This window comes from Hemiscyllium ocellatum, chromosome 3 (assembly GCF_020745735.1).
Source record: "Hemiscyllium ocellatum isolate sHemOce1 chromosome 3, sHemOce1.pat.X.cur, whole genome shotgun sequence".
NCBI lineage: Eukaryota > Metazoa > Chordata > Chondrichthyes > Orectolobiformes > Hemiscylliidae > Hemiscyllium > Hemiscyllium ocellatum.
Genome location: NC_083403.1, coordinates 51,111,703 through 51,128,467, shown reverse-complemented (window position 1 = coordinate 51,128,467; position 16,765 = coordinate 51,111,703). Strand labels below are relative to the sequence as shown.

Below are 16,765 nucleotides of genomic sequence, written 5' to 3'. Positions count from 1 at the left end.
CTTTAAATCACCTCAACATGAAAAACAGAAGGCTCACCAATTCAACACAGCAGAATCATTTAATTCAGCCCGAGGACAGTCAAACAGTCAAATCTTTAAGTATCATATACTCCCTCAATTTTACTGAACTCAATTTAATCTGTCCTCTCCTATCTGTAGTCTATGTGTGCCTATGTGTGCATGTGAAAGTCAGAGCATTTATAAAGTTAGTTTATTTAGTCCATGTTAAATCCAATAAAATTACTAGCTTCTGTTTATAAAAACACTCAAGAAACCTGTCTAATTGTGTACTTTATGATCACTTCATATGCACAGTTAAACACGCATTGAATTGGCAAGCGTGTCCTTTCAAAAATCTTGATGTGCTCAAATAAGAAGGGAAGCCTGTGATGTCACAGCAAAGTTTAAAAAAAAAATCACACGACACCAGGTTATAGTCCAAGAGGTTTATTTGGAAGCACTAGCTTTCGGAGTGCTGCTCCTCCTTCAGGTGATTGTGGAATAGAACCATAAGACACAGAATTTATAGCAAAAGATTACAATGTCATACAAGTAAGATGCTATATTTAACAAACCTTGATTGTTGTTAAGTCTTTCATCTTTTAGAATGGGTTACAGACTTTGGTTCATTAATACTGAAAAATGTGTTGCTGGAAAAGCGCAGCAGATCAGGCAGCATCCAAGGAGCAGGAGAATCGATGTTTCAAGCATAAGCCCTTCTTCAGGAATGAGGAAGGTGTGCCAAGCAGGCTAAGATAAAAGGTAGGGAGGAGGGACTTGGGGGAGGGGCGTTGGGAATGCGATAGGTGGAAGGAGGTTAAAGTGAGGGTGATTGGCCGGAGAGGGGGTGGGGGCGGAGAGGTCGGGAAGAAGATTGCAGGTCAAGAAGGCGGTGCTGAGTCCAAGGGTTGGGACTGAGAAAAGGTGGGGGGAGGGGAAATGAGCAAGCTGGAGAAATCTGCATTCATCCCTTGTGGTTGGAGGGTTCCTAGGCGGAAGATGAGGCGCTCTTCCTCCAGGTGTCGTGTTGCCATGGTCTGGCGATGAAGGAGGCCAAGGATTTGCATGTCCTTGGCAGAGTGGGAGGGGGAGTTAAAGTGTTCAGCCACAGGGTGGTTGGGTTGGTTGGTGCAGGTGTCCCAGAGGTGTTCTCTGAAACGTTCCACAAGTAGGCGGCCTGTCTCCCCAATGTAGAGGAGGCCACATCGAGTGCAGCGGATGCAGTAAATGATGTGTGTGGAGGGGCAGGTGAATTTGTGACAGATATGGAAGGATCCCTTGGGGCCTTGGAGGGACGTGAGGGGGGAGGTGTGGGCGCAAGTTTTGCATTTCTTGCGATTGCAGGGGAAGGTGCCGGGAGTGGAGATTGGGTTGGTGGGAGGTGTGGACCTGATGAGGGAGTCGCAGATGGAATGATCTTTCCAGAACACTGATAGGGGAGGGGAGGGAAATATATCCTTGGTGGTGGGGTCTGTTTGGAGGTGGCGGAAATGACGAAGGATGATACGAAGTATCTGGAGGTTGGGGGGTGGTGGGTGAGGATCAGAGGGGTTCTGTCCTGGTGACGACTGTAGGGGCGGGATTCAAGGGCGAGGAGCGGGAAGTGGAGGAGATGGGGTGAAGAGCATTGTCAACCACGTCTGAGAGGAAATTGTAGTCTTTGAAGAAGGAGGCCATCTGGGTTGTTCGGTATTGGAATTGGTCCTCCTGGGAGCAGATGCGGTGGAGACAAAAGAATTGGGACTATGGGATGGCATTTTTACAGGGGGCAGGGTGGGAGGAGGTGTAATCTAGGTAGCTGTGAGAGTCAGTCGGTTTATAGTAAATGTCCGTGTTGAGTCGATCCCCCAGAGATAGAAATGGAGAGGTCTAGGAAGGGGAGGGAGGAGTTTGAGACCATCCAGGTAAATTTGAGGTCAGGGCGGAAGATGTTAGTAAAGTGGATGAACTGTTCAACCTCATCATGGGAGCACGAGGTAGTGCCGATACAGTCATCGATGTAGCGGAGGAAAAGGTGGGGGGGCGGTGCCAATGTAGCTGCGGAAGGTGGACTGTTCCACGTATCCGACGAAGAGGCAGGCATAGCTGGGGCCCATGCGGGTGCCCATGGCTACTCCTTTGGTTTGGAGGAAGTGGGAGGATTGAAAAGAGAAGTTGTTCAGAGTGAGGACCAGTTCAGTCAATCGAAGGAGGGTGTCACTGGAAGGGTACTGGTTGGGTTGGCGGGAAAGGAAGAAGCAGAGGACTTTGAGTCCTTCGTGATGGGGGATGGAGGTGTATAGGGACTGGATGTCCATGGTGAAGATAAGGCATTGGGGGCCGGGGAAGCGAAAATCATGGAGGAGGTGGAGGGCATGGGTGGTGTCTTGAACGTAGGTGGGGAGTTCTTGGACTAAGGGGGACAGGACAGTATCAAGGTATGCAGAGATGAGTTCGGTGGGGCAGGAGCAGGCTGAGACAATGGGTCGGCCGGGGCAGTCAGGTTTGTGGATTTTGGGCAGGAGGTAAAAACGGGTGGTGCGGGGTTGTGGGACTATGAGGTTGGAGGCGGTGGATGAGAGATCCCCTGAGGTGATGAGGTTATGGATAAATTCCAGAACTGGGATAATTAATAATTACATATTAATGAACCGAAACCTGTGAAGCATTCTAAAAGATGAAAGACTTAACAACAATCGAGGTTTGTTAAACATATAATTTTACTTACATGACACTGAAATCTTTTGCTATAAAGTCTGTGTATTTTGGTCCTACTCCAAAACTACCTGATAAACGAGCAGCACTCTGAAAGCTAGTGCTGCCAAATAAACTTGTTGGACTATAACGTGGTGTTGTGTGATTTTTAACTTTATCCAACATATGCTCCTCCACATCATGTCACAGCAAAGGCAGTCATCCAGAGGCCCATGAATTTAAATCCCATGTGGCCACTAATAGAAATTAAAATCATTAATTAGTTCTGTTAATTAATAACAATAAATAGAATTGAAAGCTGGTTTCAGTAATGGTCTTATGAAAGTGTTGTCACAAAATCTCATCTATTTCACAAATACCTACAGGGAGAGAATTCTGTACTTGGTCTGACTAACATTTAACTCCAGACATAGAGTCATAGAGGTATACTGCACAGAATCAGACCCTTCGGTCCAACCGTCCATGCCGACCAGATATCCCAACCCAATCTAGTTCCACCTGCCAGCATCCGGCCCATAGTGGTTAGCACTGCTGCCTCACAGCGCCAGAGACCCAGGTTCAGTTCCCGCCTCAGGTGACTGACTGACTGTGTGGAGTTTGGACATTCTCCCCGTGTCTGTGTGGGTTTCCTCCGGGTGCTCCGGTTTCCTCCCACAGTCCAAAAATGTGCAGGTTAGGTGAATTGGCCAACTTAAATTGTGTTAGGTGAAGGGGTTAATGTAGGTGAGTGGGTTGCACTTTGGCGGGTCGGTGTGGACTTGTTGGGCCGAAGGGCCTGTTTCCACATTGTATCTAATCTAATCTAATCTAATCTAATATCCCTCCAAATCCTTCCTCTTCATATACCCATGCAAATGCCTTTTAAATGTTGCAATTGTACCAGCCTCCACCACATCCTCTGGCAGCACATTCCATACACACACCACCCTCTGTGTGAAAAAGTTGCCCTTAGGTCTCTTTTATATCTTTCCCCTCTCATCCTAAACTTATGCCCTCTAGTTCTGGACTCCTCCAGGGAAAACAGCCCCAGCCTATTCAGTCTCTCCCTTCAGCTGAAATCCTCCAACCCTGGCAACATCCTTATCTTTCTCTAACAAGGGCCTAAGAAATGCTGTCCTTGTGAATGGTACCCACATTCTATGTTTTTTTGTTCAAAGGCTCAACTGTACCATTTTCAAATATAAACTTCTGACAAATAGGAGTTGTGAAAGAGAGAAACCATTCCACCTCATTCCCATCTGATTGTAACACTGTAAGATTGTAAATTCTGAGAAAGAGTCACTCCACAGTCAACTCTGATTTCTCTCCACAGATGCTGCCAAATCTGCTGAGCTTTTTCAGCAATTTCAGTTTTTGTTTCTGATTTTAAGATGCTCTGAATGTGTCCTTGGGTTTGCCGGTTCATGACCTTTGCCTGACTCAGACAGCGTCTGTCGTCCCTCACCACACACCCACCCACACACCATCCCGCCCACAGACATCACACACACACAGACACACAAACCGCTCTGTCTGACTGCAGATTGGACACACTGGGTAGGGGTATGCCCAGTTTTAGTTGCTGGTAAAGTTTTTTTTTAAAAAAACACTGAATTACCAACAAAACCGCGGCCCTGGGTTAGTGACTGAAACCCTACTTCTCCTTATTATGCTGAGCTGGTCAGAGAAAACCCCGGATAAACCGAGGGTGAGCAGTTGCTGGGAAATAACAGTGGAAACGAAAACAGAAAGTGAAATCCCCTTCATGTTGACGCCTATATTGCAGCGAGAAAGATCGGGATATGTCTCTTTGAAGTCGGCTGGACGGGATGTTTCGGACTGGATTCCTACCCTTGGCCTTATCTCTATGCCTGTGCGGTGTGTCCTGGAACAGACTGCAGGTCTCCGCCACGGAATCGAGTGAGAACATTCTGAATGCAAGTTAGTGAACTGCATTGATGACTTGTTTCGCTTTGGGGTCGTGTTCTGATCACCGTATGAAGCGTTGCGCGGTCCTGCCATGTACACTGACAGATTTTTTTGTGATAATATAATTAACACTCCACAGGGTTCAGTGTTGGGACCGAGACTGTTCCCAGAATAACTAAGGAGGCGAGTGTACTGTGGCCACATTTGCAGAGGACACAAAGTTAGGTGGAAAGGCACTTTGCGAGCCTTGGGTACTCCTTGCCACAGAGAGATGTGGGGGCTGTCTTTGTTATAATTAAGGCTGAGATAAAAAAGATTCTTGATCATTTAGGGAAAGGGCAGGAAACTGGATTTGAGGATTAGTCATGATCTTATTGAGTGATGAGGCACAGAGATGAATGGCGTCATGTTCTCTTTCTCATGTTCTTATAGTCTAACCAGTTACAAATAAAGCAGTCACTGTGATGCTGGGTCAGAGCAAATATCCCCTTCATTTTTAAAGACAGTTTCATTTGTTACACAATAGCCAGTGACTCCCAACATGCAGAGCCTCAGTACACTGCACTTAGGGAGTTTGTGAGAATGGGAATTTTCTGGTATGTCTTGGTGAATGTAACTCGAACTGCTTTTTTTGTTGTTGAATTTAAAGAAGAACTTTGAAAACCATAAAACAATGAACATAAACACAGTCAGAAGCTAGGATTACAGGGAAGGCAATGGTCTAGTGGTATTGTTGCTATGCTGTTAATCCACTCTCCTCAATCCTGATGAAGGGCTTATGCCCGAAACGTCGAATTTCCTATTCCTTGGATGCTGCCTAACCTGCTGTGCTTTAACCAGCAACACATTTTCAGCTGTTAATCCAGAGAACCAGGTAATGCTCTGCAGACCTAAATTTGACTACCATCGTGGTATAAAAGTCTAATGATCGCTGTAAAAGCCCTTTCTGGTTCACTGATGCCATCCTTACCTGTTCTGGCTGATGTAAATTCAGACTCACACCAATGTGATTGACTATTAACTGCTCTCTGGGGCAATTAGGAATGGGCTATAAATACTGACCTAGCCAGCATTGTGAATGAAGAAAAACTACTGCAGGGAATAACTCACTTCTTGACTTGCAAAGCCTGGCCATCATCTGCAAGGCACAAGTCAGGAGTATGATGGGTTAGTTCTCTCCTGCCTGGATCAGTGCAGCTCCAACAACATTTAAGAAGCTTGACACCATCAAGGACAACACCACATCCACTCCCTCCACCACTGATGCTCAGTCGCAGCAGTGTGTGCTAACTCCAAAATACATTGCAGAAATTCAAGAAAGATCCTTAGGTAACACCTTTCAGGCTCACAGCCACTACCATTGAGAAGGACAAGAGCAGCAGATACATGGAAACACAATCACCTGCAAGTTCCTCTCCAAACCACTCAACATCCTGACTTGGAGAAATACTGTCATTGGGTCAAAATCCTCCATAAGGGCAAGCAGGCAGCTCACCACTAACTTCTGAAAGGCAGCTAAGGATAGGCAATAAATGCTGGTGCAGCCAGCGATGCCTATGCCCAATGAGTGAATTAAAAAATCATCAATAAAAAACAAAAAAATGCTGGAGAAACTTGCCAGAACTGTCATTATCTGTGAAGTGAGGGTTAACATCTCGAGTTCAATATGACTCTGCTTCAAATGATCTGCAAAACCTGTTCTCAGGCGCTGTTCTGTCAACGATATCTAACTGTCTATCAGTTGTATGTGATTGCCTAACTGCTGCTACTTCCTGTTAGTTGGAATCTGAGTCAGCATTTTAAGTTGATTTTAAAAAGATGTAAAGGTAAAATTGCCATAATACTTACAGATATAGGACTGCTGTCTCATTTAGAGAGAGACTGGTAGTAGTTTAGCCTTAGGATCACCACACCTCAGGCATTGGGAGAAGGAGAGTCTGTCATGGTACCTCAGCAAGTGCAGGAACTGAACCTACATTGTTGTCATCACTCTAATCGCAAACCCAACTGGTGCTGTCACAATGGGCTGAATGGTCTCCTTTTGCACTCTTATAATTCTATGATTGTGTGAATATGTTCAGTAGAAATTAATGTTTAGAATGAAAGTAAGCCTGAACTTTGAAAGATAGGTGTAAATGATCTAAATGAAGATATGACAGAAAAAGCCAGCAGATCTAGCAGTATCTGTGGAGAGATGTCCAGTGGCCCTTCTTCAGAACCCAAAACATTAAGTCTACTTCTGCTCCACAGATGCTGTTGGATCTGCTGAGTTTTTCCAGCAATTTCTGTTTTTGTTTCTGACATACAGCACCTGCAGTTCTTTTGGTTTTTAGGTAATATGTGGGAGTTTTGTGATCACACTGTCCTAAGCAAGCATATCTGTAACCTTTGCATTATGAAAATGAACCATGATGTCAAACCATTTCACTGTGCGCTCATAAGGACAAATCCAAGAACACCAATGCATGATTTGGCATATTTGAAAAGCTGACCTGATGAGTTCAAAATGAAAAACTTTGAAAGTATGTCTCCCTTTATTGAGTTCTGCACTGCCAAGCAACATCTGCAGTTGTGAACTCTGTCCCTTGAATCTCTCTATCTCAAAGTCATTGAGCTGGAATTCAACTTGGATGCAATCCAATAGGAAGAGATTCAGAATGTGATGCAATGGATCATACACAGATTAAGGGAAACTGCTGTGAGATAGAAAACAAAGTTTTGCAGAAACTGCAATGAGACAGAGACTATCCACAGCAAACTGGGAAAATTTGCTCACGGGTAAAATTTCTGAAGAACAGTGGAGGCTTTAGAAAGAAAAATTTAATGTGATATGAAACTGGTTTATATCCCTGTGACGTAAAAAACAGGCATGGACACAAAAGAAATAAGGAACTGCATAAAAGCAAAAGAAAGGGCTGACAACAAGGCATAAAACAGCACAGAAACTGCTAATTGGGAAGATACAAGGACGAGCAAAAGGCCACAAAACAGCTCATCAGAGCTCCCAAAGGGGTTATGAAAGGAAACTTGTCAGGGACGTCAAAATTAATAAGAAGAAATTTCATAGTTACATAATGGGAAGTCGGTGGTCGGGAGTGATGTTGGTCACTAAAGATTGAAAGTGGGGATATTGTCAATGACTATCGGAAAATGGCAGATATGTTGAATAATTACTTTGCCTCAGTATTTGCAGTAGACAAGGAGGAGAGCTTGCTGGAAGTCCTGAGGAAGTAATAGTGGGCTGGGAACAGGAAATGAAGAAAATAACATTGGTAATAAGGAGATTGATGGAATCCCAAATCTCTGGGACCTGACAGTTTCTAAGCAAAGGTGTTAAAGGAAGTAGGGGAGCACTTTGTAGACAGCCTAACTATAATCTTTCAGAGTTTCCCAAATTCATGGGTCATCCTCTGGATTGGAAAATTGCATATTGTCACTTTGCTTTTCACTGAGGGTGAAAGAGGAAAGCCAAAGAATTACAGACCAGTCACCCGAACGTTTGTGGTGAGGAAATTGTTGGAGTCGATTATCAAAGATTGAGTACCTTTAAATTTTTTAGTTTATCAGGGAGAGACAGCATGGATTCCTATCAGGTAAGTCAAGCTGACAAACCTCATTGAATGTTTTGAAGAGAGTCCCCAGGACCTGATGGAACCTATCCCAGAATGCTGAGGGAGGAAGGTAAGGATGGATATATTTAAATGTATATCCAACTTTGCTAATGACACAATGTTAGGCGGCATTGTAATCAGTATAGATGATAGCATAAAATGACAAAGAGACATTGATAGATTAGGCAAATGGCCAAAACTGTGGCAGATAGAGTTCAGTGAAGTTTTCCATTTTGGACTGACAAAGGATAGATCAGGGTACTTTCTAGATTGTATGAAGTTAAATACAGTGACTGTTCAAAGAGACTTGGGGGTTCAGGGGAAATGGATCTTTAAAATGTCATGAACAAGTGTAGAAAATAATCACGGAAGCTAATGGAATGCTGGCTTTTACTTCTAGAGAAGTGGAGTACTAGAATATAGAAGTAATGTTGCAGTTATACAAAACTCTGATTAGACCTCACTTTTGGAAGAATATATTGGTAGGTTTACAAGAATGATACCTGGATTTCAGTGGTTATGAGGAGGGACTACATAAATTAGGCTTTTTGTTTTCTAGAATTTAGAAGGATAAGGGGTAATCTGATCTTCAAGATATTAACAGGAAAAGACGGGTAGACAAAAATAAGCTGTTTCATAGGTTTTGTATTCTAGAACTAGGGGGCATAGTCTGAGAGTTAGGGCCACACTGTACAGGAGAGATTTTAAGAAGCACTTTGACACACAAAGGGAAGTAGAAGTTTGGAACATTCATTTGCAAATGGCACTGGATGCAGGATCACTTATTAAATTTGGATTTGAGATAAATACATTTTTGTGAAGAAAAGATCTGAAGGGATATAGGCCAAAACAGGCAGATGGAATAAGGCCACAGATCAGCCGCAATCTCAGTAAACAGTGGAACAGGCTCAAGGGGCTGAATGGCCTTCCCCTATTCCTGTGCTGATGTTATCCAACTCTTACAATGTAGTTGTTAACTGTGAGGATTAGACAGTTAGGTAAAAACAAGGACTGCAGATGCTGGAAACCAGATTCTAGATTAGAGTGGTGCTGGAAAAGCACAGCAGTTCAGGCAGCATCCGAGGAGCAGGAAAATCGACATTTCGGGCAAAAGCCCTTCATCAGGAATATAGGCAGAGTGCCTGAAGGATGGAGAGATAAATGAAAGGAGGGTGGGGGTGGGGAGAAAGTACCATAGAGTACAATAGATGAGTGGGGGAGGGTACGAAGGTGCTAGGTTAGGGCGGGGAGGGTGGAGTGGATAGGTGGAAAAGAAGATAGGTAGGTAGGACAAGTCATGGGGACAGTGCTGAGCTGGAAGTTTGGAACTAGGGTGAGGTGAGGGAAGGGGAAATGAAGAAACTGGTGAAGTCCACATTGATGCCCTGGAGTTGAAGTGTTCCGGGGCGGAAGGTGAGGCGTTCTTTCTCCAGGCATCTGGTGGTGAGCGGCGGTGAAGGAGGCCCAGGACCTCCATGTCTTCGGCTGAGTGGGAGGGGGAGTAGAAATGTTGGGCCACAGGGGGGTGTGGTTGATTGGTGCGGGTGTCCCGGAGATGTTCCCTAAAGCGCTCTGCTAGGAGGCGTCCAGTCTCCCCAATATAGAGGAGACCGCATTGGGAGCAACGGATACAATAAATGATATTGGTGGATGTGCAGGTAAAACTTTGATGGATGTGGAAGGCTCCTTTAGGGCCTTGGATGGAGGTGAGGGAGAAGGTGTGAGCGCAGGTTTTGCAATTCCTGTGGTGGCAGGGGAAGGTGCCAGGACTGGAGGGTGGGTTGTAGGGGGCGCGTGGACCTGACCAGGTAGTCACGGTGGTCTTTGCGGAAGGCGGAAAGGGGTGGGAAGGGAAATATATTCCTGGTGGTGGGGTCTGTTTGGAGGTGGCGGAAATGTTGGCGGATGATTTGGTTTATGCGAAGGTTGGTAGGGTGGAAGTGAGCACCAGGGGCATTCTGTCCTTGTTACGGTTGGAGGGGTGGGATCTGAGGGTGGAGGTCCGGGATATGGACGAGATGCGTTGGAGGGCATCTTTAACCACATGGGAAGGGAAATTGCAGTCTCTAAAGAAGGAGGCCATCTGGTGTGTTCTATGGTGGAACTGGTCCCCCTGGGAGTAGATACGGTGGAGGCGGGGGAACTGGCAATACGGAATGGCATTTTTGCAAGAGATAGGATGAGAAGAGGTGTAATCCAGGTAGCTGTGGGAGTCAGTGGGTTTGTAAAAAATGTCAGTGTCAAGTCGGTCGTCATTAATGGAGATGGAGAGGTCCAGGAAGGGGAGGGAGGTGTCAGAGATGGTCCAGGTAAATTTAAGGTCAGGGTGGAATGTGTTGGTGAAGTTGATGAATTGCTCGACCTCCTCGCGGGAGCACGAGGTGGCGCCAATGCAGTCATCAAAGTAGCGGAGGAAGAGGTGGGGAGTGGTGCCGGTGTAATTACGGAAGATGGACTGTTCTATGTAGCCAACAAAGAGACCGGCATAGCTGGGGCCCATACGTGTGCCCATGGCTACCCCTTTGGTCTGGAGGAAGTGGGAGGATTCGAAGGAGAAATTGTTAAGGGTGAGGACCAATTCGGCCAAACGAATGAGAGTGTCGGTGGAAGGGTACTGTTGGGGATGTCGGGAGAGGAAGAAACAGAGAGCTTGGAGGTTGTGCTCATGGTTGATGGAGGTGTAGAGGGATTGGATATCCATGGTGAAGATGAGGTGTTGCGGGCCGGGGAAACAGAAGTCGTGGAGGAGGTGGAGGGCATGAGTGGTGACTCAAATGTATGTGGGGAGTTCCCGGACTAGGGGGGATAGGACAGTGTCGAGGTAGGTAGAAATGCGTTCAGTGGGGCAGGAGCATGCTGAGACAATGAGTCGGCCAGGGTGGTCAGGCTTGTGGATCTTGGGAAGGAGGTAGAACCGGGCAGTGCGGGGTTCCCAGACTATGAGGTTGGAAGCTGCGGTTGGGAGATCTCCTGAGGTGATGAGGTTCTGTATGGTCTGGGAGATGATGGTTTGGTGATGGGGGGTGGAGTCATGGTCAAGAGGGCAGTAGCAAGAGGTGTCCTCGAGTTGCTGTTTGGCTTCAGCGGTGTAGAGGTCAGTGCGTCAGACTATCACTGCACCCCCTTTATCTGCTGGCTTGATGGTGAGGTCGGGATTGAACCAGAGGGATTGGAGGGCTGCGCGTTGTGAGGGTCAGAGGTTGGAGTGGGGGAGGGGGGTAGACAGGTTGAGGCAGTTAATGTCCTGGCGGCATTTGGAAATGAAGAGGTCGAGGGCGGGTAATAGGCCAACACGAGGTGTCCAGGTGAATACAGTGTGATGGAGGCGGGCAAAGGGGTCCTCGGAAGGTGAGGGGAATCCAGATTGTGAAAGTAAGCTCGGAGGTGGAGGCGGCAGAAGAAGTGTTCGATGTCACGGCGTGTATTAAATTCATTGATGTGTGGACGGAGGGGGATGAAGGTGAGTCCTTTGCTGAGGACTGATCATTCATCCTCAGTGAAGGGGAAGTCTGGAGGGATGGTGAAAACCTGGCAGGGCTGGGAGCTGGGATCTGGTATGGGGGCGAGGCCGGTAACTGAGTGGGTGTGGTGGTGGGGGGAATGGGGGTGGAGTCATGAGCAGGGATGGTATTCCCCTCAGGGTTCTGGGGGGCGGGGATGGTGACAGTGGGATCTGTGGGGGGGGGCGTGTCAGCAGAATGCAGGTGAGTGGCGATCGTGGGGGTTGAAGTGGTGGCAAACACGGCAGTAGGGGAGGTGGATATCACTGAGTGTGTGACATCAGCGATGATGTGAGGGGCGGAAGTGATGTCACATGTGGTGCATGAGGAATTGTGAGGGGTGGAAGTGGCTGCGGAAGCGGCTATGATGGGGGCGGAAGTGACATCACCAATCAGCGTGGGGATGGTGGCTGCACCAGCCGCTTGGCTAATGACATCTGAGCAGTTCCAGAGGCTGGGGGAAGGCAACCAGAACTGAACCATGTCACTTTGAAACATAAGGCTATCCAAAGGAAGGAGAGTGAGAAGATGCTTTATGAGATGGTTGGGGATTCAATAATTTGGAAGATAGATAGCAGTCTTTTTATGCATACCTGTCTGATGTCATGGTTTGGAATATTTTGAATTGTTTTGATGAGATACCGGACAATGAGGTGAAGAATCCAGCTTTTATAATCCATGTTAGAATCAACAACACAATAAATTGTAGGCAAGAGGCTCCTGTTAGGTGTACCAGGAATTAAGAACTAAATTAAAGAACAGGCTCTTACAGTACAGCACAGAAAGAGGCCCTTTGGCCCACCAATTTTGGGATTATAATCTTTGATTATTGACCAAAACACATGCAAATTGGTGTAGGATAAACAGATTAGACAGGAGATCATGTGATCATTGTGGGAAAGAGGTATGACATGTCTTAGGATGGTGACAACTGTACTGGCAAAAATAGGAATTTTGCTGGTGAGATTGACTCCACCAGAACCAGCTGGAACCTGCAGGAAAGGATAGCTATGGCAAACACAAGAGCTTTAAACTAGTGAACGAATGTGAGAGATTTGTGTGGGATATCTGGAATGGAAACAATAGCATTAAATAGTTTAAAAACAAGTGAAAGTGAAGAGAATTTAATGACCATCAGAAATTGTGATTTACATAATACAGGTTTTTTTTAGATTAGATTACTTACAGTGTAGAAACAAGCCCTTCGGCCCAACAAGTCCACACCGACCCACCGAAGCACACCAATCCAGACCCATACCCCTACATTTACCCCTGCACCTAACACTACGGGCAATTTAGTATGGCCAATTCACCTAACCTGCGCGTCTTTGGACTGTGGGAGGAAACTGGAGCACCCGGAGGAAACCCACGCAGACACGGGGAGAATGTGCAAACTCCACACAGTCAGTTGCCTGAGGCAGGAAATGAACCCTGGTCTCTAAAGCAAGAACTAAAAGCTAAAATGTTATTAAGCCAGAAAATACAAGTAAAAAATAAATATGGTATAAACATGAGCATTACATTAGAGCAGAAGCAATGTTTATGCTGTGTGCTTCCAAATACATGTTTTCTGTACAATGCACAAAGTATATGGAACAAATTGAATGAATTTCAAATGCAGATTCACCTTGGAAGATATTTCATGACAGCAAGACCGAAAACAGTCAGGACTAAATTAAATATATGAGGAAAAATAAGGAAAATCATGGAAATGAAGGAATAATCTTAATGATTAAAGATAAAATAGTGTGGTATGATTTATTATTGTCACGTGCCAGGATACAGTGAAAAGAGTTGTTTTGTGTGCTCATACCAGGCAGATTGTACCATACAAAATGCATCAGTCAGCAGAAGAGAGTGCAGAGTACGGTGTTACAGCTGCAGAAAATGTGCAGACAGGGATCAACATTAACCTTTCAGAGGTCAGTCCAAAAATCTGATGACAGCAGGGAAAAAGTTGTGCTTGAATCTGTTTGAATATGTAATCAATTTTTTATATCATCTGTCTGATGGAAGAGGGTGGAAGAGAGTATAACTGGAGTGGGAGAGGCCTTTGGTTATGTTGGTTACATTTTCCTGTGGCAGTGGGAACTACAGATGGAGTCAGTGGATGGAAGGCAGTTTTGCATGATTGACAGGGCTATGTTCATGACTGTCTGTAGTTTCTTGCTAACTTGGAAAGACCAGTTGCCATACCACACTGTGTTGCACCCAGATGGGATACTTTCTGTGGTGCACCTATCAAAATTAGTAAGAGTCTTTGGCATGTGAACATGCCAAATTTCCTTAGCCTCCTGAGGAGGTAGAGCTGATGTTGTGTTTTCTTGACTGCTGCATTGATGTGGGTAGGTCAGGGCAGATAATTGATGGTCATCACTGTCAGGAACTTGACACTCTCAACCATCTTCATCTCAGCACCATCGATGCAGGCAGGGACGTGACCTTCCCTCCACTTCCTGAAGTAAATGACCAGCTCCTTTATTTTGCTAATGTCGATGGAGAGATGATTGTTTTTACACCATGCCACTAAGTACTCAATCTCTGTCCTGTACTCTGTCTCATCATTGTGTGAGATTCGATCTAGAATGGTGATATTGTTAGCAAGCTTGTAAATGGGATTGGACAGAATTTGGCCACATAGTCATGAGAGTATAAGGAGTACTGTAAGGGGCTGAGTACACAGCCATGCGGGGCACTAGTGTTGAGGATTGTTGTGGAGGAGATGTTGTGCCTATTCTCACTGATTGCGGTCTCTGCGTCAGGAAGTCAAGGATGTGGTTGTAAAGGGGGAAGCCAAGACCTAGGTCTCGGAGTTTGGAGATGAGTTTATAGTGTTGAAGGTGGAGCTGTAGTCAATAATTAGGAGCCTGACATAGGTATCCTTGTTATCCAGATATTCCATGCATTAGTGTTGGATCAGGGAGATGGCATCTGTGATGGACCTGTAGCACTGATAAGTGAATTGCAAGGGATTAGTTGTATAGAAGGCAGCCTGTGTCATGACAGGGCCTAGTGTGTGGGAATGGGTAAAGGACACTGAAGAAGGTGTTCAGGCTATATAATTATTGAATTCAATCTTGAGCCCTGAAGGCTGCAAGCTTCCCAAGTGGAACATGAGAAGCTGTTCATTCAGCTTTCACCGAGCCTTGCTGTAGCACGGCAACAGGCCTGAGACAAAGATGTTGGCCAGTGAACATGGTGGTGAGTTGAAGTGGCAAACAACAGGAAGCTCAGGGTTGCTTGTGGACAGAGCGTGGGTGTTCTGCAAAGTGATTGCATAATCTTTCAGTCAAGTCTCTGCCATAGCTATGATATAAGGCCGTAAGAAATAGGAACAGGAGTAGACCATTCGGCCCTTTGAGTCTGCTTTGCTATTCAGTGGGACTATGGCTGATCCAACACTATTGTCCTTTTTCCACAACTCTTGATTCCTGTACTGCTCAAGAATCTATCTCAGTGAGAAATCATCAGATTGAGGGCCTATCTGTGCCCTCAGCTCATCTTATTCCTCAAACTGCTTGTATTGAAATATATTCCATTTAGCCTTGCTAAATTCATTTTTTTTTATCTTTCCCATGTTTCCTCTGTCTTCCAGACTCACTTACCTAACTAGTAATTCTATCTCTCCTTCTCACCTTCCTTATTCTGGAGGAGTGTCAGTGGACTTGAAATGCTTTCACTGCACAGCTGCTGCCAGCCCTGCTGAGTTTTTCCAGCAATTTATGTTTATGTTTCTGATTTCCAGCATCCACAGTTGCTTGGGATCTTTTTTTCACCTCCTCTCCCCTCTCAACTCCTTGTTAGGATTCCATTCTCTGCCAATAAAGATTAAGTCCACTCTAACAGCAGTAGTAAAGCTAGCCTTGAGGATGTTCATCCTGTTCCTGTTCAGATGTAACTCATCCAACTTCTACAGGTCCCACTTCACCTGGAGAAATGATCCAAATCCTCAGGAGTCTAAAATTCACCCTCCTACACCATTTCTCCAGCCATGTATTCAGCTGACATATCCCTCTATTCTTACAATCACAAATCTAGAGATTAATACCTTTGAAGTTCTACTTTTCGAGTTCTTATGTAAGTCTCTAAAGTCTGTTTGCAGGACCTCATTTCTCTTTCATTCTATGTTACTGGTCCCAATATGGGTGATAGGATAACCATAATTCAGTAAGATTTAAGGTAGTGATGAAAAAGGACAATAATGGGATAGAAATATAAGTTCAGAATCGGGGCAGGCATATTTATATCAAGCCAAACTGGACTGGGAACAGTTCCTTGCTGGAAAGTCCACACCAGAGTACTGGAAATCTTTCAAAGAGAAAAAAATGAGAGTTCAGGGCAACACATTGCTGTAAAGATGAAGGGCGTGACACACAAGTGCAGAGGACCCTAGAAGCCAAGGGATGTACAGGATTGGGTAAGGAAGCAAAGGGAAGCTTATGCTTAGGGTTGTTTTCCTAATAACAGAGATGGCCAAAAGGGGATCTCAGTGAGGCATACAGAATTATGAGGTGATTAGATGAAATAAATAGGAAGAAATAGATTTAGGTTTAGGAATTTAAGGAAGGTTTTTATTTTCACCCAGAGGATGGCGGTATTTCAAACTCACAACCTGAAAGGGTGGTAAAGGCAGGAATCATTACAACATTTAAGAAGTATTTCAATTATACTTGAAACGCCTCAGCATAAAAGATTCCAAGCCAAGTGCTGGAAAATGAAACTAGAGTAGATAGGTTCTTGATGACCAATGCGGATGTGATGGGCCAAAAGGTATCTTTCTGTGCAAAAATGTTATGGCTCTACTAAGAAATATTGATAGAGTGAATGAACAGGAGAACCTATGGTGAACAAAACCCAATGTGGGCAAATATGAGGTTGCTCATTTTAGACTTAAAAAGTATAGAACAGAATACTTTCTAAATGGCAAAAAGTTATAAAAAGGTGGAGGTCCAAAGAGGCTTGGTGATCAAGGTACATCAATCATTAAAGTGACATGCACAGGTACAGAAAATAATTAAAAGGGCTGATGAAATGTTGGCCTTTATATCTAGA

The 16,765-nt window shown here is 45.1% G+C and overlaps 1 protein-coding gene across 1 annotated transcript in view; it reads left to right on the top strand.

The window, feature by feature from the left end:
• The first annotated feature begins 4,154 nt into the window (after nt 1-4,154).
• The window catches only part of ifngr1l (interferon gamma receptor 1-like), a 63,953-nt gene continuing 51,342 nt past the window's right edge, over nt 4,155-16,765 (top strand). Inside the window, exon 1 of the mRNA XM_060820625.1 lies at nt 4,155-4,614. Coding sequence (XP_060676608.1) covers nt 4,503-4,614 — 112 coding nt within the window. The 5' untranslated portion in view covers nt 4,155-4,502. The remainder of the gene's footprint in view (nt 4,615-16,765) is intronic.